Source organism: Aspergillus fijiensis (genome assembly GCF_003184825.1).
Source record: "Aspergillus fijiensis CBS 313.89 unplaced genomic scaffold BO72scaffold_35, whole genome shotgun sequence".
NCBI classification, from domain to species: Eukaryota; Fungi; Ascomycota; class Eurotiomycetes; order Eurotiales; family Aspergillaceae; genus Aspergillus; species Aspergillus fijiensis.
This window is the reverse complement of record NW_024469011.1, coordinates 177180-201954: the sequence shown is the minus strand read 5'-3', so window position 1 is coordinate 201954 and position 24775 is coordinate 177180. Positions and strand designations below refer to the sequence as shown.

General features: G+C 51.2%; 5 protein-coding genes across 5 annotated transcripts; 3 read left to right on the top strand and 2 right to left on the bottom strand.

Moving 5' to 3' along the window:
• Positions 1-4278: 4278 nt before the first annotated feature.
• BO72DRAFT_529204 (60S ribosomal protein eL34) lies at positions 4279-5255 on the bottom strand (the record flags this gene model as incomplete). The annotated part of the gene is made up of 4 exons (XM_040950233.1): positions 5158-5255; positions 5078-5091; positions 4735-4858; positions 4279-4470 (listed from the first exon to the last, which is right to left on the bottom strand). Exons 1-4 carry the CDS (start codon positions 5179-5181, stop codon positions 4279-4281), a joined length of 354 nt encoding a protein of 117 aa, XP_040799657.1. The 5' UTR covers positions 5182-5255.
• A 168-nt stretch (positions 5256-5423) lies between these two features.
• On the top strand, positions 5424-13001 carry prp8 (U4/U6-U5 snRNP complex subunit PRP8). Its single transcript, XM_040945067.1, has one exon. It carries the CDS (start codon positions 5725-5727, stop codon positions 12781-12783), a length of 7059 nt encoding a protein of 2352 aa, XP_040799656.1. The 5' UTR covers positions 5424-5724; the 3' UTR covers positions 12784-13001.
• A 3660-nt stretch (positions 13002-16661) lies between these two features.
• Positions 16662-17727, top strand: BO72DRAFT_382012 (MYB DNA-binding domain protein; the record flags this gene model as incomplete). The annotated part of the gene is made up of 2 exons (XM_040941452.1): positions 16662-17534; positions 17605-17727. The coding sequence occupies 2 exons, from the start codon at positions 16662-16664 to the stop codon at positions 17725-17727; spliced, it is 996 nt and encodes a 331-aa protein (XP_040799655.1).
• Positions 17728-18292: 565 nt separating this feature from the next.
• On the top strand, positions 18293-19489 carry cox5b (cytochrome c oxidase subunit IV; the record flags this gene model as incomplete). Its single annotated transcript, XM_040941450.1, has 6 exons — positions 18293-18383; positions 18545-18601; positions 18817-18975; positions 19079-19179; positions 19239-19329; positions 19395-19489. The coding sequence occupies 6 exons, from the start codon at positions 18293-18295 to the stop codon at positions 19487-19489; spliced, it is 594 nt and encodes a 197-aa protein (XP_040799654.1).
• A 2323-nt stretch (positions 19490-21812) lies between these two features.
• Positions 21813-24289, bottom strand: BO72DRAFT_449623 (purine-cytosine permease family protein). Its single transcript, XM_040945066.1, has 7 exons — positions 24151-24289; positions 23423-23873; positions 23213-23366; positions 23087-23159; positions 22921-23034; positions 22162-22867; positions 21813-22107 (listed from the first exon to the last, which is right to left on the bottom strand). The coding sequence occupies exons 2-7, from the start codon at positions 23870-23872 to the stop codon at positions 22024-22026; spliced, it is 1581 nt and encodes a 526-aa protein (XP_040799653.1). The 5' UTR covers position 23873; positions 24151-24289; the 3' UTR covers positions 21813-22023.
• Between the last annotated feature and the right edge of the window lie 486 nt (positions 24290-24775).

The window sequence follows — 24775 nt, the reverse complement described above, 5'->3', positions numbered from 1 at the left end:
TAGCACTATTGACTCTCGGATAGTGGAGCCATCGTAAGGTTCGATCATTTCGTGTTGAGCATTTCACTCTCCACCATAGTGGGCAGACGGTGGTATCGGCAACGTTGCCCTTCGCAATGGTCCCGACTGGCTAATCAGCAATTGCAAAAAAGCGAGAAGGGTTGCCCATGGCTCGATTGTCCGATTTATGGAAATATTTCAAGAGTCATCCATTATGTCTACACTCTATACACTCTACATGTAACAACCTACACATACATCAGCCTGCTATTGGACTGAATCTCGGCCTTCTTCCTTTGTCTCTGTCTCATCCGAGTGCCGACATGTTGGTAGAAAAATGCAAGTCATTACACCACTTCCCTGTTTATTATGATGGGACTAAAGTACCTTTTACTATCTCTAGGATAGCGCGGTGATCTTGGGGTAGCAGACCAACGCTAAGCTGACCGTAGCCGAACTAGGGCGTTTCGTCTATGCTGTACAGTAAGTACTCGGTAAGGTGCCTTGAGAACGTAAAAGTGGAACTGGATTAGATAATTTGAGATCTGCCGGTTTTATCACAACCCATGATTGGCATTCGTGGAAGAGCTTCAGATCATGCCTATAGAGGAAGCGGTAAAGGTAAATGAAGGCGGTCATAAAAAGTTGCCACTGGCCCACATTTACGTTCTAAAGGCACCCGGGCATAGTAGTAAGTTAAGTTACTGTACATCCTGTACATACCCCTAGGCTTCTAAGTCTCAACTCCCGCTTCCTAAAATTAGGCTGATTAAGGTGGTCTTCTTTCTTTATATTTGTATTTTTTCTTTTCATAATGCGCAAGTGCCCCATTGGTACTTTTGCATTAAACGTCTTGTTACCGCACAACGTACTGATACTTAAATATGATTCAGCTACGAGGGGCCCAGACTTGTTCGAATCGGGAGCGAAGGTATATTCTTGAAGCCGACAGGCTGGGAAATAAAGTACGTCCTGTAGCTGAAGGTCGTCTTGACCATTCCCCGCTCTCAATCGATCTCGGTAGTTCTTTCCCTCCAGCCACAGGGCGTTGAGTACACCGAAGGCAATTCATGCCCCCCAAAGATTTGACACGAACGATGTGAATGCATCCAACCGCGAACCCATCGCTCGCGGATGCACGTCTTAGTCTAAAGGTAAAAAGTTAAGATCAAGAAGACAAGACAGCAGTGGCGAAAGAATTCGGATCACGGGCCCTTTGCCGATCTACCCACTCTTTCTTGATTCTTTTCATTCAGCAAGATTACCTTTCCTGTTATCTGTGAGTTGATGAAATGTGGAGTCCTATATCACAACTCTGATCTCATAAGATTGCCGATTCACTGGTGGTGTGATACAGATCCGGACGACATCTCAGTCTCTCTTGAGCAGAGCAATCTGGGCAGCTCTCAACATTCGTCATGCTGCTTCAGCTTGATTCATCCTGTGTCATCAGGTCACCTGTCGCCGCTCACTATTACAGCTCTTCTACTGGATGAAATTGGACAGTGGCATCGTACTTGTGGGAAGATAAGCATGTACTGGTACTTTAGTACACACTGGCGGCAGCCGGCAAATGGGGTCAGCACAGCACACTACTAACCGTACATCAATGTACCCCGTGCTAGCTTGGAATGGTTGGTTGCCTTCTTCTTCTTCTTCTTCTTCTTCTTCTTCGCTTTGGATATTTCTCGGTCCAATCTCCGACATGCTGGAGATGTAATGAGCAGTAAGTTCAGTAGTGTCCGCTCCCCTCTTCTTGCTACACTAGGGTAAGATTCCTTGCTCATTGCCCACCACTAATTTCATGCCCCACCTCCCCCCCCCCCTGTTTCCTTTGTCTCTGACCAAAGGAAGCTAGCAATAACACAAAGCATCTAGTCGAAGTCACATCGGTGGCGTATGTCCAGTTGGTTGGCGGTCAATCGACAATTATTAGCCAGGACAGAATGTCACTAAGTACTAAGTACAGTATTCATTCTATCCTCAACATGCTGAAAGTCCGTCCAGCACTAGTCGCAGCACGCTATTGTATCCGACCAATGACCGCTGCATCTTGAAATTGGCTTGCCGATGCACACCGACTATCATACAACGATTGCGTCTTCTTTGATGGACTCAGAGGGACGAAAAAGAAAATTGAACCAGGCAACATCAGGTTTGACGGAGGATGGACGCCGTCAAGTGGCGGTGGGAGATTGGCTTGTTGCCCAGGTGCTTATCTCCTTCCTTCTTAGATATCGCTCTGAAGATCTGAGACTGCATCTCCATCAGCTCTTTCACCGCTGCATAGGAAGGTTGCAGAAAAATACAGCACCGGAAGTGGGCGAAAGGTGAGGGAAAGGCATGGATGGAGAGCGATGTCCCCCAGTGTCATCCAGGATTTTGATTACGGTTATCCAACAGACGAGAGTGTTAACAATTACAAAGACGAGGAAGATAACTACTGACTTCTCAGAATGGCGGTATTGCCAATCATAGTCCCTGCTGTGCTAGACAGGGGCTACCTATTTCTTTACCTTCGTTTCCGCCGCTTGACGCGCCCATATTTTCGGGCTTATGCAGCCTCGAAATAGAGGAGTGTTCTAGGTCCCTCTCTAGAACCAAGATCACTGACAGTGCCTAGGAGGAGCGCTTGCCCAGGCTGCAGGCTAGCTGGCAGCTTCCATCTCCCCCGGACACTGAATTGGCCAGCGGCTGTAGGCGAGTCCATGATGCAAAGGAACAGCACCACAGGAACTGAGACGGAACCCTCGCCTGTCAGTTGCCTGTCAGCTGCAGAACATCCTGCTCTAGTGCGCCGATATGTACAAGGGGGCCGATCCAATGGACAGAAAAGGTATCGCTGGTTTTGATGGGAGGGTGCTATGGCTAGGAATTAATTGCGTCAAATAGAGGAACTTTGAGCATTGAATGCTGACGACGAACAAAGAATCGACACTCGACTTTTAGTTTATGCCCGGTAGATGTGACAATGGGACATGATCAAAGGGATTTCCTACAATCCCATTCTTCCCAATCATTGAATCAAGTTTGCCTAGCCTGTTGCTGTGTTTGCCAAGTGGGTGCCAGTATGCGGGCAGCGTCAGGGTCAGCCCTCCATAAAAGAATGCGCAAAAAAGAGAACTAACGTGTCAGGAAAAGCAAAGAATTTTTTTTTTTTTTTAAAAAAAAACCAATGACAAAAGGAACTCCATGTATCACAAAGCAAGCCATCTACTCATATCATGGTCAACCAAAGACCTGGGGAAATAGCCGTGGGACCAATCCATGCTTCCTACTTGGCTGTGATCGGCCATTGAATATACCTCATATACCTACTACCTACCTACCCCTACAGCGGTGATCTGAAAGACTCCGCGGAGGTAGGAAGAAGATCGTGGGAGGTATGGTCATAGACGCGCCGCGCACCTCCTACCAATGCTTGCTAGCAGGGCTCTGGAGGTACCAGCCTTGTTGTATGCTTGCTAGGTATGGCTTGTTATGTTTCTTTTTCTGCTGCTTCCGAAACAGTCATCCCTGACACTTAACGGAACCGTTCAGTACCTTGGGTTTCTGCTCTTGCCTAGCCCTTCGGCCCTTGTTTTTGGCGTGTTTCTCTCACCATGTAGGAAAACAGGCCCTTGGCCCTCCTTCGCTGGATAGTGACGCAAAGGCTCGCCTATTGCGGCAAGTGTCTATAGAAGCCTGAGCCTGAGCCCGAGCCTGCGGTTATGGGGGAAGCCACAAGTATGGCATGAACTTCCAAGGCACGTTGGACTGCTGCATTTAGGCGGCTTTGCGACAGTTGAACCTTTTTCCATTACAGGAGATCACTCCAACGAGAACGGTAAATCCTGTCGACGTGAAGACAAGGGCCTAGATCTTGAACTAGCCTTTGAAGCTTGTCGTCGAGAATGAGGTGAAATACAAGCTAGATGCGTACGTACTTCACGTCAAGACGTGCTTCTTACTCGCAGGGTGCAGGGTGAGTATTAGATTGCCACGAGGCCCAAATGTCACGGAGACATGTGCTTTCGGGTGTCAAGCCCGGCTACACCGGCAGGGCCGCAGGAAGGAATCCTTTTCTACAGTGTCGACACGTGAAGGGAAATCAACTCGTGAGTTCTTGGAAATCAGCATGGACGCGTGGAAAATTTTCAATTCATGAATATAATTCATTGATTCACGGGCCTTTATTCTGCCGCGCTAGCCGTCCGTTCCCAGCTAATTTTAAAAATTTTCCATGTTCCGCTCCTTGATTAAAGACAACAACACAAAAGAAAACCGTCAGGGACGCATTTAGCGCTTGCCGGCAGCCTTCTCCTGGGACTCCTTGAGGACCTTCTTGACGATCTTCTGCTCCTCAATCAGGAAAGCGCGGACGATGCGGTCCTTGACGCAGCCAGCGCAGCGGGAACCACCGTAGGCACGGCTGACGTTCTTCTTGGGGCGGGAGATCTGAGCGTACTCGCGGGGGCGGAGGGCGGGGACCTAGAAGTGGTGACGGAGCCACGATCAGCCAACTGCGCTTTGCTGGATTTCCTTGCATTGTCTGCCTTTCTCCCTTCCCGTCTCTTTTCTTTTCGAATTGGCGTTGAGGAAAGAGATTTTTCTTCTGTCGAAGTCTGCGAATCTTCTTCCCGGTCGATCGAGCGCACCCGCGCACCACAGATTGTCGGAAATATCGTGATTGTCGTTTTTGCCTTCCACCTCCCGCAACTTCCGCTCGAACAGGAATCACTGGGGATTACTCACACCAGGGAGCTTGATGCCACAGTCACCGCACTTGGGAGCGGTACCCTTCTTCTTGATGTGAAGGTAACGGAGCTCACCGCCAGGGGTCTTGATGATCCGAACCTGGTTGGACCGCGTGTTGTACCTGTAGACGAGGAAAAAAAAATCCATCAATATTCTTGTCCATCATGAAAATCGCATGGAAGTCGAAAATCCCCGCTCTTCAGCAAATTGTCTCTCATCGCAGAACAAAATCGAGCACACTTGTGATTTGCACCGTAGCGATCGAAAACAAGAAGGCTGGTGGGAGCCAAAAGGGATGAGGAAACACTGTGAGGGCTGGGAAAAGAAATTTCAAACGTACGGGTTCCGGCGGCGCTGCAAAACAGATCAAAAATTAGTATCCTGCTTCAATTTACCCTTCCGGATAACGATTTGACTCACGTATTGCAATCTGTTGTTCGCCATTTTGTCTGTCCGTACCTCGAGGCTGGGGTGGTCAAGAAGTTGGCGGCGGCGTCGTCGGGTTGTCGTCGTTAACCTCGTAGAATTCTCGCAGGTAATCTGGATTTGTGTGGGTTTCGCTCGGAGCCCTGGGCGGCCACGCTAGCGCAGATTTGGCGAGACTGCGCTAACCCAAACCCGGACTAGTGCCGGCCCGAGCAGAGCCGCCACCTCTTTTCAGACTTGCTTCATCTAAGGCCAGGTGCCAGAAGTGAGGAGCTTTGCTATCACCCGTGGCGAGAAGGGGATCGTCTAGGCGCGGTTCTATCTTATTTTCCGGGGTTGACTACCCATTATCATCATTGCCTTTTTTTTTCTCTTAACGCGTTTGATACTCACGCAATCACGACTTACATTCATCATTTGAACCGATGAACACGCGATAATCCCAGGACCTTTTCCACCTCTCGACGTGATCATTGACGCGACTCGTGTACGAGCATCAATCAACGTCGGATTAGGAAAGAGAGGGGACATACCTTCAACCATATCCCCCCCCTATTCATCATGGCGTCTCTGCCTCCTCCCCCGCCTCCCGGCTGGGGTGCGTCGGCGCCGCCCTCGATGCCTCTGGCTCCGCCACCGCCAGGATATCAACCGCCGGCCGATCCGACTGTCGCAAAGTTCGCCCAGAAGAAGAACGAATGGCTGCGGACGCAACGGAACCGCTTTGGCGAGAAACGGAAGGGCGGATTCGTCGAAACCCAGAAGGCCGATATGCCCCCGGAGCATCTGCGGAAGATCGTGAGAGACATCGGCGACGTATCGCAAAAGAAGTTCAGCAACGAGAAGCGTAGCTATCTGGGTGCGCTCAAGTTCATGCCCCATGCCGTCTTGAAGCTGCTGGAGAACATGCCCATGCCCTGGGAGTCTGCCAGGGAGGTCAAGGTGCTGTATCACGTCAATGGCTGCCTGACCCTGGTGAACGAGACCCCCCGCGTCATCGAGCCTGTGTTCCACGCCCAATGGGCGACCATGTGGGTGTGTATGCGGAGGGAGAAGAGTGACCGGAGACACTTCAAGAGAATGCGCTTCCCTCCATTCGATGACGAGGAACCCCCCTTGTCGTGGTCGGAGAACATCGAAGATGTGGAACCGTTGGAACCCATCCAGATGGAACTGGATGAGTCCGAAGATGCAGCTGTCTATGAGTGGTTCTATGACCACCGGCCTCTGCTGGATACGCCTCATGTCAATGGACCGAGCTATAAGAGCTGGAACTTAACTCTTCCACAGATGGCCACCCTTTACCGACTCAGTCATCAGCTCTTGAGTGACGTCGTCGACCAGAATTACTTCCACATGTTCGACTTGAACAGTTTCTTCACCGCCAAGGCGCTGAACGTCGCTATCCCCGGTGGCCCTCGCTTCGAACCACTTTACAAAGATATCGATCCCAACGATGAAGACTTCAGCGAATTCAACGCCATTGACCGAATCATCTTCCGCGCGCCCATCCGAACGGAATACCGCGTCGCATACCCCTACCTGTACAACACCCTGCCAAGAAGTGTTAAGCTCTCTTGGTACTCTCATCCACAGATCGTCTACGTCCGGACCGAAGACCCCAACCTCCCTGCTTTCTACTTCGACCCCGTAATCAACCCCATTTCATCCCGGTCCGTCGCCCCCAAGAACATCACCGTCAGCCACGAAGATGAGATTTTCGGAGACGGCGATGAGGACGACTTCGAACTCCCTGGCGATTTCGAGCCTTTCTTCGGCGATGATGAACTATACACTCCAGACACGGCCTCCGCTATTGCCCTGTGGTGGGCTCCTCACCCCTTCAACAAGCGCTCTGGCAAGATGGTGCGCGCACAAGACGTTCCTTTGGTGAAACAGTGGTATCTGGAACACTGCCCACAGGGCCAACCCGTCAAAGTCCGCGTGTCTTACCAGAAGCTTCTCAAAACCTATGTGCTCAATGAGCTGCACAAGAAGAGGCCCAAGGCCCAAAACAAGCAGGATCTGCTCAAAACCTTGAAGTCTACGAAGTTTTTCCAGCAGACTACCATCGACTGGGTTGAGGCTGGTCTGCAGGTTTGTCGCCAGGGTTTCAACATGCTCAACCTCTTGATTCACCGCAAAAACCTGACCTACCTTCACCTCGACTATAACTTCAACCTCAAGCCTGTCAAGACCCTGACGACCAAGGAGCGAAAGAAGTCACGTTTCGGAAACGCTTTCCACCTGATGAGAGAAATCCTCCGCCTCACCAAACTGATTGTCGATGCGCAAGTACAATACCGCCTGGGCAACATCGATGCCTTCCAGTTGGCTGATGGTATCCTTTACGCCTTCAACCACGTCGGACAGCTGACTGGTATGTACCGTTACAAGTACAAGCTGATGCACCAGATCCGTTCCTGCAAAGACTTGAAACACCTTATCTATTATCGGTTCAACTCCGGACCCGTGGGTAAGGGTCCTGGATGTGGTTTCTGGGCTCCGGCGTGGCGTGTTTGGCTCTTCTTCATGCGTGGTATCATTCCTTTGCTTGAGAGATGGCTCGGAAACTTGCTGTCTCGTCAATTCGAGGGTCGCCACAGTAAGGGTGTTGCCAAGACAGTCACCAAGCAGCGTGTGGAATCTCACTTCGACCTTGAGCTTCGTGCTTCCGTCATGGCTGACCTTATGGACATGATGCCGGAAGGCATTAAGCAAAACAAGGTCAACACGGTCCTGCAGCATCTCTCGGAAGCATGGCGATGCTGGAAGAGTAACATCCCTTGGAAGGTCCCCGGTCTCCCAGCTCCTATCGAGAATATCATTCTGCGGTACGTTAAGAGCAAGGCTGATTGGTGGATTTCTGTCGCTCATTATAACCGTGAACGTATCCGTCGGGGTGCTACGGTCGACAAGACGGTTGCAAAGAAGAACCTTGGACGACTTACACGTTTGTGGCTCAAGGCAGAGCAGGAGCGACAGCACAATTACCTCAAGGATGGTCCTTACGTGTCATCCGAAGAGGCTGTGGCCATTTACACGACCATGGTGCACTGGCTCGAGTCCCGCAAGTTTTCGCCGATCCCGTTCCCTAGTGTCTCTTACAAGCACGACACCAAGATCTTGATTCTTGCTCTTGAGCGTCTGCGTGAGGCCTACTCTGTCAAGGGCCGACTTAACCAGAGTCAGCGTGAGGAACTCGCTCTCATTGAGCAGGCTTACGACTCTCCCGGAACGACCTTGGCCCGTATCAAGCGCTTCCTCCTGACCCAGAGAGCGTTCAAGGAAGTTGGTATTGATATGAACGACAACTACAGCCACATCAACCCCGTGTATGATGTTGAACCTATTGAGAAGATCACCGACGCCTACCTTGACCAGTATCTATGGTACCAAGCGGAGCAGCGCCATCTCTTCCCTGCTTGGATCAAGCCTTCGGACTCGGAAGTTCCTCCGCTGCTTACATACAAGTGGGCGCAAGGAATCAACAACTTGTCCAATGTTTGGGAGACCGAGGACGGTGAGACGAACGTCATGATCGAGACTGAGCTTTCTAAGGTCTATGAGAAGATGGATCTTACTCTGTTGAACAGAATGCTGCGTTTGATCATGGACCACAACTTGGCCGACTACATTACCTCCAAGAACAACGTCCAGCTTAGTTACAAGGACATGAATCACACCAACAGCTACGGACTGATTCGGGGTCTACAGTTCTCTGGCTTCGTGTTCCAGTACTATGGTTTGATGATTGATTTGCTGCTCCTTGGCCTGCAGAGAGGTAGTGAAATGGCTGGCCCTCCTCAGAGCCCTAACGACTTCCTGCAATTCAGAGACCGTGCAACTGAAACCAGACACCCCATCCGTCTTTATACTCGCTATGTGGACAAGATTTGGGTCTTCCTTAGATTCTCTGCGGACGAGTCTAGAGATCTGATTCAACGTTTCTTGACTGAGAATCCAGATCCCAACTTCGAGAACGTAATCGGTTACAAGAACAAGAAGTGCTGGCCACGCGACTGCCGGATGCGTTTGATGCGACACGATGTCAACCTGGGTCGTGCCGTTTTCTGGGATCTGAAGAACCGCCTGCCCCGGTCGATCACCACCATCGAATGGGATGATACTTTCGCCAGTGTATACAGCAAGGACAACCCTAACCTCTTGTTCTCCATGAGCGGGTTCGAGGTTCGCATCCTCCCGAAGTGCCGCAACCAGAACGAGGAGTTTTCGGTGAAGGATAGCGTGTGGTCCCTGGTCGACAACTCGACTAAGGAGCGCACTGCGCATGCTTTCCTGCAGGTGACGGAGGAGGACATCCAGAAGTTCAACAACCGCATTCGGCAGATTCTGATGTCGTCTGGATCAACGACCTTCACCAAGATCGCCAACAAGTGGAACACCGCCTTGATCGCCCTCTTCACCTACTACCGTGAAGCTGCGGTGTCCACTGTCAACCTTTTGGATACGATCGTGAAGTGTGAAACCAAGATTCAGACTCGTGTCAAGATCGGATTGAACTCCAAGATGCCTTCGCGTTTCCCTCCCGCCGTGTTCTATACCCCGAAGGAACTTGGAGGTCTGGGTATGATTTCGGGCTCGCACATCCTCATCCCCGCCAGTGACAAGCGTTGGTCCAAGCAGACGGACACCGGCATCACCCACTTCCGCGCGGGTATGTCTCACGACGAGGAGACGCTGATCCCCAACATCTTCCGGTACATCATCCCTTGGGAGGCCGAGTTCATCGACTCCCAGCGGGTGTGGATGGAATACTCTCAAAAGCGCCAGGAGGCGCAGCAGCAGAACCGCCGCTTGACGTTGGAGGACTTGGAGGACAGCTGGGACCGCGGTCTGCCCCGTATCAACACCCTGTTCCAGAAGGACCGCAGCACCCTCAGTTTCGACAAGGGCTTCCGTCTCCGTGCGGAGTTCAAGCAGTACCAGTTGATGAAGAGCAATCCGTTCTGGTGGACCAGCCAGCGTCACGATGGTAAACTGTGGAACCTCAACGCCTACCGTACCGACGTCATCCAAGCGCTGGGTGGTGTCGAGACGATTTTGGAGCACACGCTCTTTAAGGCTACGGCTTTCCCCTCTTGGGAGGGTCTGTTCTGGGAACGCGCCAGTGGCTTCGAGGAATCGATGAAGTTTAAGAAGCTCACGAATGCCCAAAGATCTGGTTTGAATCAAATTCCTAACCGTCGGTTCACTCTGTGGTGGTCTCCGACCATCAACCGTGCCAATGTGTACGTGGGTTTCCAGGTGCAACTAGATCTTACGGGTATTTTCCTGCACGGAAAGATCCCTACACTCAAGATCTCTTTGATCCAGATCTTCCGTGCGCACTTGTGGCAGAAAATCCATGAGTCTGTTGTTATGGATCTGTGTCAAGTTTTCGACCAGGAGCTTGAACAGCTCGGTATTGAGACTGTGCAGAAGGAGACTATTCACCCTCGTAAGTCCTACAAGATGAACAGTTCTTGTGCGGATATCCTGCTTTTCGCAACGAACAAGTGGAATGTCACCCGTCCTTCCCTGCTGTTCGATACCAAGGACGTGTATGAGCCGACTACTACCAACAAATTCTGGCTTGATGTCCAGCTCAGATACGGTGACTACGACTCTCACGATATTGAGAGATACGTCCGTGCCAAGTACCTGGACTACACTACTGACAGCATGAGTATCTATCCCTCCGCAACTGGTTTGATGATCGCCATCGATCTCGCATACAACCTCTACTCCGCTTATGGGCAGTACTTCCCTGGTTTGAAGACTCTGATCCAACAAGCCATGGCGAAGGTCATGAAGGCCAACCCGGCCTTGTACGTGTTGCGAGAGCGTATCCGGAAGGGTCTGCAGCTGTATGCTTCGGAAAGCAACCAGGAGTTCCTCAATTCCCAGAACTACTCTGAGCTCTTCAGTCCACAAATCCAGCTTTTCATCGACGATACCAACGTCTACCGTGTGACAATTCACAAGACCTTCGAAGGTAACCTTACGACGAAGCCTATCAACGGTGCTATCTTCATTTTCAACCCTCGCACTGGACAACTGTTCTTGAAGATTATCCACACCAGCGTTTGGGCGGGTCAGAAGCGTCTCGGTCAATTGGCGAAGTGGAAGACGGCCGAAGAAGTTGCAGCGCTCATCCGGTCTCTGCCTGTTGAAGAGCAGCCTAAGCAGCTTATCGTCACTCGTAAGGGTCTTCTGGATCCTTTGGAGGTGCATTTGCTGGACTTCCCCAACATCTCTATCCGTGCTTCGGAACTGCAGTTGCCTTTCCAGGCTGCGATGAAGGTCGAGAAGCTCGCTGATATGATTCTTCGGGCGACTGAGCCCCAGATGGTTCTGTTCAACCTGTATGATGAATGGCTGAAGTCGATTTCCCCTTACATTGCCTTCTCTCGTCTAATTCTGATCCTGCGCGCTCTCCACGTGAACATCGATAAGGCCAAGATCATTCTCAGACCTGATAAGAGTGTCATCACCCAAGAGCATCACATCTGGCCCACGTTGTCCGACGAGGACTGGATGAAGGTTGAAGTGCAGCTCCGCGATCTCATCCTCAATGACTATGGCAAGAAGAACAATGTCAATGTTCAGAGCTTGACGAGCAGTGAAGTTCGTGACATTATCTTGGGTATGGAGATCAGTGCACCCTCGCTCCAGCGCCAGCAAGCCGCCGAGATCGAGAAGCAGCAGGAGGAGCAGAAGCAGCTTACCGCTGTTACGACGAAGACGCAGAACGTTCGGGGTGAGGACATCATTGTCACCACCACGTCGCAGTACGAACAGCAATCCTTTGCTTCGAAGACTGAGTGGCGTACCCGTGCTATCGCGACCTCCAACTTGCGGACTAGGTCGAACAACATCTACATCTCTTCTGACGAGGTTAGGGATGAGGGTTACACCTACATCATGCCTAAGAACGTCCTCAAGCGATTCATCACCATTGCTGATCTGCGTGTGCAAGTTGCCGGTTTCCTTTACGGTAGCTCGCCACCCGACAACGATCAAGTCAAGGAGATTCGCACGATCGTCATGGTTCCTCAGGTTGGTAACACGCGTGAGGTTCAATTGCCCCAGCAACTACCCCAGCATGACTACTTGAACAACCTCGAACCTCTTGGTGTGATCCATACTATTTCCGGAAACGAGCCACACTATATGACGGCCGCGGATGTGACGCAGCACGCTCGCTTGATGAACGCCCATTCTTCCTGGGACAAGAAGACGGTCACGATGACTGTTTCTTTCACCCCTGGTTCGGTTTCGCTTGCCGCGTGGGGACTCACTCCTCAGGGCTACAAGTGGGGTGCTGAGAACCGGGATATGACGTCGGACCAACCCCAGGGGTTCTCGACTAGCATGGGCGAGAAGTGCCAGCTTCTGCTCAGTGACAAGATCCGTGGGTACTTCCTTGTTCCGGAGGATAATGTCTGGAACTATAGCTTCATGGGAAGCTCCTTCGGTAGTGTGGAGAAGCGGCCAGTGTATGTCAAGATCGACACGCCGCTGAAATTCTACGACGACCAGCATCGCCCACTTCACTTCCAGAACTTCGCTGAGCTGGAAGATATCTGGGTTGATCGTTCGGATAACTTTGCGTGATTGATGACTTTCGGCGGCGTTGGATGATTTCATGTCACGTTCCTCTTCTCATGGGTTTCCATATTCTTGTCTTTGTAGCTAGCCTTGATTTTCCTTTTCTTCCTTTTTTTTTCTTTCCCCCTTCTCCTTAATCCTTCTCTTTTCCGATTTGTCTTCATTCCAGCAAAAAAATTATTTCCCCTCATGTGTTGTTACAGCGATTATTGGTTGGCATCTGGGATCGAAAATGAAGGGGGGGGGGGGGGGTGATGGTGATTCAATCAGGGGGTTTCACTTGTATTGCTGTACCATATTTGTATGTAGCCTACCTGGTGTCTTAGATGCTAATTGAATCCGACGATCATTGGTTGATCTTGAAGAACTGGATCTTGGCCATGTGTAATGCTAAAGTCCCAAAGTGCCAAAGTGCTATTACACTAACGGTGTTTTGGTCCTAGGGGATCGACCATGTGGGTGTGGGCTGGAAACTTACCGTCAATCATCATCGGAGAATGATCCGTTTTTTTAATATCGGGACCATGTGTGAGTCCACTTAAGTAGGTTTGTCGTGGTAGTTGCTTAACTCAGTGAGGCCATGCAGATTGCAGAAATGAATTTAAGGTGGATTGACTGGTTGCACCAGTGTGGGTTGATCAGCAAACCTCTACTGGATGGCTGACACGAACCGGAACGAACGAACCTCGAAGGACCGGAGAAGAATTTGATTGTATGTTGCTTGTTTCAATTTGACTCGTAGCTTGTTGATTATTGTTATGGTTATTGTTATTGTTACTATTTAATTATTGTTTGTTGGTACAGAGCCGATTGTGGATTGTGTTTGATTGTTTGCCTGATTGTTCTGCCTCAGCTGCTTTCCTTCCTGCCTTTTCTGATGTAACTACAGTACAGTATATTTTTTTTTCTCCCACCGTGGACCTTTTTCTTTTTCTACTCCTTCATCTTGTTGTTGCCCTGCTGTGCCCACCACAGCAGAGTGGAAAAAGTGCCCCGAAAACCCACATTCTTTTGATTCTGATTTGAATCAGTCCTTCTTGCTTTTCTTTTCTCTCCTTCTTCAGCAACAGCGGCTCCAGCTAGCTCTCAAACAGTGCCTGCCCCTAGTTTTTGGCTTCAAAACTACTGCCCGTTGCCCGTATTCCCGCTCACGTCCGAGTCATCACCGTTCGTGAACTTCGTGCTATCTTTAGTTCTAAAGAATAATGGACAGCACTGGTCTGGTTTACGTTTGAAACCAAGCTCCTCCGCTCCTTCTCAATCTCCCTTCAGTGGTTCGATAAAATCTAATCATTGCGTTCTGTTTCACCACTGCTTCAAGAGCTCAAGCCCTCCGGGGGTGGGAATAAAGTCAAAACACGCCTGTCGGAATAGCTTGCCTTGTGCCGCAAGCCTGCACGCCTGCAAGATGCAATGGGCACAGGTCCCACCAAGTCCAACTCCGAGACCAGCCCGGAGTCCGGAGCCTACGCCCAGTTAAGGCTACTTCAACGCCAGGCTCTGGAGGGGTCTTACGTGTTGTGTATAAGCTCCGTTGCTCTACCCGTGGACATGATTCATGACAGCCATGCTCATTGACTAAGTAGGCAATAGAGCGGGCTTAAAACCGCCCGCAACAAATCATCGGTGGCTATCAGCTCTAGGCCTCCATTCCCTCCCCCCCCTCGTGCGCCCACACCCACTCGCGGGCATAGACAATCATGACACCCACGCGCTAAGCTCTCGGCCTCCGACCGTTGTCGGGGCTCGTCCGCCAGGGTAATCTAATAGACACGAGCAAATAAGGTTGACAGACGCTCTCACGAAAAGGGTCAGTCCGGCCTTTCCATTGTTGATGGGGTCACTGTGTACTCAGTACGGAGTAGCAAAAGCCAAGGGAAAGATGGTTTTATCATGGTCACCCGGTCTAGTGACCTCCCGGCGCAAGGACCCAGAGCGAAAGATTCCCCCGTGAGAGACCAGTCAGAGGAACAGAAAAAGGGGAAAATAGACGTGGACGAACGGTTGGACCTCGAAGCTAACCAGCCACTTTTTTTTTGTGCGGGCGGCACGATGCTTGCAGACCATATCCCGAAGGTTGCTGTATCCTTCTCAACCTATCTATCTATCAACCTATCTATCTATCGAGTGGATGTGGGTTAGGCGGTGGTTGAGTTCCCGCGCCACCTGCCCCCAAAAGGGCCCCCCCAAAGCCTTTTTCGGGATTATATACTCTCTAAGACTCCACCATCACTCATGAGAAGGCTCGGCCGGAACTCACCTGCCTAGTCATGATGATGGCCCACTAAACAACAAACTAGCCCTTCTCCCGCTAGTGGTTCAACTCACCCTGTTCAGGTGGATGTCTCGCACGACGACTGCTCTCATTCCTCCTCCGCTATTGGCGTTTCACTGAGTGGAGTTGCTGCGACGACCTACGATGGGCCTTGTTCTGACAGGGGGCAAATTCCCTGAGCGAGTTAGGAGCACACCAGCAACAGGTTTGACTCCCTTAACCCGAATCCACAGAGCCCAGAGGTCACTCAACCCACGTTCGTATCCAATAAGTTAACTTAAGATTATGTTAGGCCTACGTATGGATTGGGCTTGGATCTCCCCGCTTCTAGCTGATCAATCATCCAGAATGATGTCCAAACGCCGCCAGAAGCAAGCTGGGCGCCGATAACCCATCCAGGAAACCTCTTAGACTCTTTGTCTATTTTAGTGTTTCATACTTGTACAGTATCTCCCGGCAGTTGACTCTAATTTCCTTCTCCACGACTGTCTGGCATGCCTTGGCAACCACCAGACGGGCCGGCGGAAGGCAAATCGTAGCCTCATCCTTCGACATCGCTGGCTCTGCTAGCTATGGCCGTTGTTCACACTGGGCCCCTCTGCAAACTAAGCTTGACTGGAATGCCGATCCGTCCGTCAAATGGGGGTTTTTTCTCCCCAGCCCACCTGCACCATCCTGTATTCGGGCTGTATGGAGTATCTCCGTGTCTCGTCGAAAATCCCCCAGTACCCTCTTATTTATTACTTTTTTTCCCTTTCCAGAACCTTACAACTACCGCCCATTCTGGCTGAACTGGCCTATATATCCTAGAATAAGTCGAGTCACTGCACGGGACTTTTACATGCAGCTGGAAGAAGTTTCCCGGCATCGCCTCCACTTGTCTCTTCCCCATCTGTTTCTGCATCTCCAGTGACGGGGCTTGACGGTTTTACATCTTGGCCGTCTTGACCGTTTGCTTCCCATTATAGAGGCCTGTGGCTTGACTCTGTAGATTCGGTTGAGTCGGAACCAAATTTGAGGTGCAGCAGACGGATGCAGGGTTACTGGCAATTTCCGAAAAACTTGGTCTTCAACGTTTTCTTGATCTAGGTGAGTGCGTTATGGCTTATATATCCATCATGTTTACCCTGCCACTGGTTTGGTTCTTTCTCCTCATGTTGGCCAGACCGTGCGTCGCCTTCAAGTGTCCCGCTTTTCCCTTCAAATGCGTTCGGTTGCTTTCGATGAGGCCTCTTTATTTCCATCCATTTCCCGTGGGATGAACAAGTTCTTTGACTTGGCGCTTCGGTCACGTCAGTCCGTTTATTCAGCCTTTCCCTAACCTCGACTAGTACTGGAAAATTGCTTTGAACAACGCGATTCTGTTGTGACGAGACTGCGATCTCAGCTTGCGAGACTTTAGATGACGAGAGATATTGGCTGATGCTCAACCCACTGTCAACTTTGGATCAAGCTCTTTTTATCACTGGTTTATTCTCGAATCCAAACTCCGTCCTATCAGCGAAAGGCCTCATCTACTGGGACCGACTCCCTCGAACTCACCTCTTACCATTTTCTAAGCCGCGTTGAGCAGCCTGCCAGGGCTTTCAAGCTCTAGCGGCGCAGATGTATGTCCGCTACTCTGGCGGATCCGTATCGTGACTATGCGATTGAGTACTCTCAACATGCCACCTGCAAGCCCGAGCAACAGGAAAGCACGCTTGTTTATCACACGCCACAGCCGCACCTCCACCATCACAAACAGGCCGAACCCCCCTTCTCGCAACCGCATTCTCACAGCAGCGCAGCATTCTCACAGCATCATGCAAGCGCGACCGTCCTTCCAACGGCGACCCCTCAGCCATCAGTGCATGATATGCCACAGACCGTTGTCCTTGGCCATACGCCGATGCTCCCACGGCAACTTCCCGTCCAGTATCCTCCACCCAGCTTCGAAATCCCTCCACTCCACCGTGGCAAGAAACGGCCTCATTCAGAGACAGAAGGAGATGAAACAGACCATGGTCTTAGACCTCAATTATCGGTCCTTCCCGCAGACGGGCCGGCCGAGCATGGTCACTCGCCGGAGATGCTCTTCTCTGTCCACGGGGCACCGTCCCAACAGCCTCCGATGCCAGGGCACGGCTTTGGGCACGCAGAGTCAGTTGGGCTGCCGCAACACCACCACCACCATCGCCTCCCGCCCCATGCGGCGCTGCGGACCCCTGGGCGCCATGGTATGAATGTGGAAGCCTCGCCTATGCCGTCGGGTCCTCCGAGTGTTGTAGGCCAGCCCGGGATGCCTGAACCGGCTCCCCGGCCTCGAGGCCCCAAACTAAAGTTCACACCGGAGGAAGATGCTCTGTTAGTGGAATTAAAAGAAAACAAAAACCTCACTTGGAAGCAAATTGCGGACTTCTTCCCAGGCCGGACGAGTGGTACCTTACAGGTTCGATACTGCACCAAGTTGAAAGCGAAGGACGTCACCTGGAGCGATGAAATGGTAGGTCTCTTCTTATGCAAGGATATACCTCTGCGTATGCGAAGTGGTGGGCTAAGACAAATCAAAACAGGTCCAAAGACTGCAACGTGCCCTTCAAGAATACGAGAACGATCGGTGGCGTATCATCGCAGGGAAGGTTGGCAATGGCTTCACACCAGCCGCTTGTCGCGAGAAAGCGACGCAACTTCAATGACTGTCATTTGAATATAATCTTACAACGTCCCATTACTCTGTCTAATGTCTCAAATAATGCGTTCATTTGTCACGTTATTCCTCGATGTGCGGGTACGTAGGAACCGGTTGTGAGGTTCATGGCGTGGTCTGACACCAGAGGGGGGTCTAATGTACGGTACGGAGTAGATTGATTGATAGTGTATGATAAGTCGATTCTGCTGCAGAATGAGGGGCCCTGCGCCGGTCTCACTTTGCAGGCGCTAATGCTCACTAAAGCAGTGGCTCGTCTCGTGGCAGCGGCCATATTCGTCAGGCAGTGAGGCTAGGCCCTACGTTGACGCAAAGAGACCCTCCGCGCAAGCCATGTAGCCCTAAGCCCTGAGTCCATGTCCCGATGAAGCTCATCTGCTCAAATGGCTTCTGCAGCCGGCCGTTGTAGCTCCGCAACCAATCATCCCACACGGCTGACTAAGACCATACGACCACGGGCCGAAGCGGCTTCAAACTCACCTCAACCTCCAAACTCCCTCTCCTCCAAACGTCTCGCCTTGTCTGCCGTCATTGCATCACTATCCACCAGGACAATGTTCCTTCAACGCACAGCCTTCGCCCTCGCCAGGCGCACTCCCACCCGGGCCATTGCTGCTCGCCCCTTCTCCTCCTCTGTCACCCGCTGTACGTGACCCTCAGAGTCAGACCAAGACCGCCTTTTTAGCCCACCCCAGAGACCATCGACCTGTGTCTGTGTGCTCCAATGGCGTCGACATCGGTCAATTCTATCTCCTAATGCATTCTCGGTATTGGTACATGCACTGACATTGGCTCTTCACCTCTAGTCGACCAGGCCAAGAAGTGGCAGGTCAGCAAGGAGGGCAAGATCCTGTCTTTCGAGGGTAGGTACCCGCACATCCTCATCGTCGCGCAGACGTCAATTGTTCGAGCCTGCTTCACTTGCACCATCTTCCCTGGGCTTCTTCCGCGAGCGGCAGGTGCAATTGAGGGGGTGAGGGCAACTGTCGAGCTTCCGCGCTGCAGGCATTCGGATTTTACGGATCGTATGATGTTTCCCCGGATCTGATGCTAATTGTGCGCTTTTCCTGTCCCACAGAGATCAAGACCGAGGAAGACCTTGTCCCCCCTGGTGCCAAGCCTGGTACCATTCCCACCGACATCGAGCATGCCACCGGTCTCGAGCGTCTCGAACTTACCGGAAAGATGCAGGGCATCGACATCTTCGACATGAGACCTCTGGATGCCTCCCGCAAGGGTACGTCGAATTTCTGGCCGCGGGATTTATGTCCACCGGACGTGTTGCCGGCTGTGGATGTAATCGATAATCGTTTCGGGTTCCTGACATAAGTGAACTGCAGGAACTCTTGAGAACCCCATCATCGTCAACGGTGCCGGTGATGAGCAGTACGCTGGTTGCACTGGTTTCCCCGCCGACTCTCACCAGGTTAACTGGCTCACCGTAAGTTTCTGCTGAATCCCGACTCATCATTGAACCTTGCTCGGATACTGACCGGCTAGGTCTCCCGTGACCGCCCTATCGAGCGCTGCGGCGAGTGCGGCAACGTCGTCAAGCTGAACTACGTTGGTCCTGAGGAGGACCCCCACGCCCGTAAGTTATCGTGGCATTACATCATCGGTTGGGCACACTTGCTAACGAATGTCCCTCGCGGCCAGACGACCACCACGGCCACGACCACCACGGCCACCCTCCCCATGAGGAGCCCAAGACCTTCGCCGACTACGTCAAGCCTGAGTACTGGTACCGGTAAATATTTGACACTTCCACAATGGAGCGATTGTCTTTTATCTTGATCCATTCCCAGTAACGTGGGAATGGGTTCTTTGCAAATGGGTTCGATAAAAGGACAACTGTACGTGTACAAAGACAGGGCAGGGACGGAAAGGAAGAGCGGAAATCGAGAGAGGAGAGCTCAAGAGGGTCGTTCGGGAAAGACGAGAGAGATGTCACAGGAAATCGTCCGGATGGAGCTAGCAATTGGTCTTCTGTTTTCTTTAATATTTTTTGAGGAATGCTGTGTATGAGAAAACCCATGTGGCTTTTTTACTTTTTTCACTCTACTTTTTCCCCGACATACTCATAGGTGTCTTGTCCTCTCTCTCCCCTCTCGTTCTCGTTCTTGTTTCCCGGCCCGACCTGTCTACCTTTGTATTTGTGGTTTGACCCCTTGTGCACCTATCTATCTCTTTCTGCTGGGTCTTCGTCTGTATTGTTGTTGTGTTGTTTTCAAGACTTCTGGTTTTCGGCTACCTTGTATGCCTGTAGAATAAGTTGGAGCTTTTGGGAAATTAGAGGATGGTTCGCTCCGCTGGCTATAAAAGAGAATTATGCCTTTCGGGACTAAGCCCTTCCGAGCCCTAGACTGTTGTCGAGGAGGGAGGTCGGTTTTTGGTCTGGTTATATCTGTGGAGTAGTATGCGCTATCCGAGATGTCACACTGATCATTGATGTCATTGACCCCAGCTTGAGCTGGAGCTGGAGCATATCACCGAAATGATGCATCCCACCTCATGAGGTATAAATGAATGCTGCTGCCCTACACAATTAGAGCCCTACCTGAGTTGACTGTGCCAGTGGTAAGAGATCATACCCATCCATCCCGTTTTGGCAAGAAAAGAGAAAACGAGCAACCAGACTCAACCACAATATCAATCGCGAAAAAAAAAACTCTACAATCGCACAAAGTGAGTGGAAAACAAGAAAAGATACCTCATCTCAGTCTCTACCAAGTCGTAGCAAGCTTACTAGCCAGGAGGGAAAGGTGGGTGTCCGCCGGGGTGTGGCATCGGGGCGGTCAAGCCGCGGAGAGATGAGAATGCGTAACTAACTTATGGCATGATGTCCTCCAGTCCGCCCGGCCCCGTACCCGTACAGCTAACTTGGCTAGTAGTCCAACGGTTCCCCTGCTTCCTTATCCTTGCCCTTGCCCTTGCCCTTATCCTGGTCCTGGTCCTTGTCCCCGGACCGGCGGGCCGGCTGCTCGCGGGAAACCTGTGACGGTCATTTGCCCGAAGTACTGTAGTCTGTAGGTTACTGCACCTTACATCTCCGGAGTACCAGGTTACATTTCTTTCTCATGTGTCGTGGTTATTCTCTATCTCCAGGATAAATTAGGGCCAGGTTGTTCGGGTAGACTACCTATTCTGTCCAGTATGTCAGATTCATCTACTCATTACTCCGTAGTGAACGATGGCCCGGATGCAGTGGTGGACCGGATGCTTACGGCGGGGAGGGAGCTGAGCTGAGCTGAGCCTGAGATGTGTGCTCTGCCCGAATAGGCAAGAGACTCGGGATTTAATCACTAGTCTGGTTTGATTCGTTTTCTACTCCCGGGTAGTTGTTGTAGATAACTAACTACCTGATCATGATTTTTATATGTGAAGGGTAGATTAATCTTAGACTACCTTCTGGACTGCTGGGAGTGGACTAGAAAGATGTAAGGTATTCTTATTTCTGGTTTTTTTTTTTGTTTCATTTGTTTATTTTAGCCTGGCGTGGGTGGGTTTAGGGTGCGTCGCGGGGGGTTTTTCCAGACAGGGCCCCGGGGGGAGGTGGAACTGCCGATTGTGATGGGATGGGTGTGGATGGGATGGCGGTTTATTCCGCCATCAGATCAGGGAAGATGTTGATCATCCTTCGGGCCAGTAATCTCTATGTATTCCGTAGTGCAGGAGATTGTTCGGTGATTTTGTGAGTATGATTTACACAGGCACTGGCAGGGCAGATTGAGCTTGATAATGGATTGGTCAGCATCCCACGCACACTCCTGAGCTTGGACTCGTATCGGCGGCCGAGGCTGGGATTCTAGATCGACCAAGGTCATTGGGTTGTAGGAATCGGGATGACGTTGGTTGGGAATATGCGATGTGGCGTTGGTGGGGGATTTTGTGCGTCGGGTTGCACTCGTTGGTGTTGTCATATGTACGGAGGACTTAACATGCGGCTCTTCAATGCTGCGTCCTTAATTGACTTTTGTTGATGTTTTGAGCATCTCAATCCGAAACAGTGGCTTCTTCTAATAATGCAATCGATATTATGTGCTCGAATGAGCAATATTAGATAACTGCTATAGTCTAAACAAGACAATAAGTCTGTGCTCCCCATACCATGCGTGTCATAACAAGCATCGTATTATACAATAGATTATAACTTTTATGGCTCGTCTTATATCACCCTGACGACCCCTTCGACTGATCTGACTCGCACCAAAAACACTTACACTTCAATCCAGCTCCCACTCAGCATTCGCAGAGCGAATTCGGTGTTCAGAATGCTTCATCATGATCATCGACCGAAGTAACGCCGCTCGAGGTACCGAAGAGGAGGATACACCAGGCCTGTCCAGGAGAACGCGACATAGAGGCCCATCTAGTTCACACGTCAGTGGGGGAACACGGCAAGCAAGACCCAGAAACAACTTACATCAGCACCATACTCGCCCACCAAGCGCGCGATGGGTCCGATATACCACACCTGCGCCATGCACAGAATCGCACCGGCCCAGCCAACCAGGAAGGCGATCAAAGCAGCGATGCCAACGGGCAGCTTAGACGGATCGTTCCAAGCGTACCAATTGTACCCGCTACGGAACCGGAAGATGAACTGTTCTTCCAGAATGATGACCACCCACATGACCACCCAATAGCCCATAAGAGCCAGGAAGTTGGTGAAGATATCAGAGAGGTTGCTCCGGCCGGCCAAGGCGCATACAGTGAAGATCACTGCTCCGAAGGTGTTCCAGAGCACTCGCGGAACCTTTTCCGCATAACGTCCGAGAATCTGGAAGTCGACTCCAGCCGAGTAGGAAGGAGCCACGGTGTTGGCGATCAAACCCAGCGCGACAACCACCGAGCAGAATTTGCCAAACCCACCCAGCGGACTAAAGCCTTCGACAATGAGGGCTCCTGCACCGACGGAATATGCTTCGCTATATTTCGCATAGTTGGCGACACCTGATCCGAGGCCAGCACCGCAGATGATCGCCATGGTGAACGAACACGTCAGCCCTGCTAGAGAGAGAGAGGAAAGGGTCCATTTAGAGGTATTCTGGGGGTAGTAGACAAAGAAGTCCGCTGCAAGTGGCGTGTAGGTTATTGCGGAACTAACACAGAGGGAGAAGAACGACAATCTAGATTGCGAATGGTCAACTTGGAACAATAGGCTAAGTATCAAAGAGGTTACCTGTTTCCAGCAATTGTGCGAGCGTCCCCGGTGGACGAGGCCGAAAGGTCGAAATGTTTTGCGGAAACGCCAAACAATATGGAGACCACAACGAGCTGAGGAAGAAACGCAAAGCTAAAAGCAAGTTAGCGCCAGCTTGGATAAAACAAGGTGAAGCGTAGCGCACCGTTCGTAATAATGAAAGACTTGAATGCCAAACGTGGCAATGATCCAGGTGATGATAGCGATAATTACAATACCTTTCAGATTGTCAGTATGGTACGTTAAGCGACTGTCAAATGGGACAACGCACCCACAGCAACCGACATGTTTCCATGCGGTGACACAGCAGATAAGATTTGGCCGCCCACCACCGAGTCGATCAGACAGTAACCAAGCATTTGAATCAGATTCAAGATGACGATCAGCTTGCTAGGCCACCAGCCCATAGAGTAGCGTCCGAATGCCTGGGGACGTGGAGTTTAGCGGACACGCCCAAGCAAATGCTTCATCTTTCACTCACCATAGTCCGAATACCAGATACTGGACCTCGAGTAGCCATCCATGCCGCGGGAATGCTACCAAGCAAAGCCCCGAAAACGGCGCAAAGCGCCGTATCGCGGAAGCTCAGACCATAGGTAGCAGGGCCCAGCATGCCGAGAGTGATATTGTTGGCAGCCAGATTAACAGAGACCCAGAGCAGAAACGACTGCAGGTACGCAACCCAGGTCAACTTGGTCATCCGCTCATTCTCTGGCACGCGTTCGATACCGCGAGCCTCGAAGTTGTACTCGACCAATTGCTGCTCGAATCTCTTGATATAGGAGGTCAAGCGCGTCGGCGCACGCGCCGTCCGATTGATATTTTCTTCGCCATTGTCCATGGGACGAGAGGTATCATAACCTGACTGGACGTTGGCAATGTCCTTTTCAGAGGAACGCCTCATGGCGGCGACTGGTTGTTCGGAAGACATGCTGTTGCGGTTGGTCAGTACAAACCGGTCCAAAGAAGCGGGATTGATAATAGCGAGAAGCGCGCATGAGTCCTTTCGCTGGAATTATCCAGATCAAGTTCAACCGTATAATCTCAGAACGAACAACGTAGTTACCACACCTTTTCTGGGGCCCTCGCTCGCTAGCAGATGAAGTAACTAACCCTTCCCCACACCGACAGAGAGCGAGCGCCCCAGATAGTCTGTGTAACGTACAGTTGTCGAACACCGGTCTTCATGCAGGCAGATTACTTAGATACCTTGATCGACAGACAAAACCACGCTACTCGTCTTCATGATAGCCGTCCCTTGCATATGGTTCTGCGAGAAGACGGGAGGCCTGTATGTACGGGGACGTTGTGATTGCGATGGGGGGGAAGACTGTGGCGACCAGACCTGGTTCAACACGATCTCAATTGTGCGTCAGTCATACTGAATTCAACAGAGTTTTGTGGCAAACCATCATTTTTGGGGCGGGGGATTGGCAGCCAAAAGAAAAAGCGGCTTGATTGAACGCAATGAACAATTCCACTACTAACCTGAGCACTTATCACTGACGAATGCGTAATGCACACTGGCAATGGCTTGTACTATAAGGCGAAAAAAAGCCCGAGAGTGTGAGAGAAACAGGAAAGAAACAGAGAGGAGAGAACCCAGTGTTGTCAATGACTGCAATGTGAGCGAAAGGTGGAGCGGGTACAGTGAAAACCCCCAGATAGATTTTAACGGCGGCGGCGGGGTCTGGATCGAGTCATAGTCTCCTCATAGGTGGGTGGGTTTGTGGCCGCGGATTTGCCGCGGACTTGCCCGCCGCCGCCCCCCGATTTCGGATGACATTTCCTACCCGTGCGTTATACTATTCAGTGACCCAGTAGTACGCCGTTG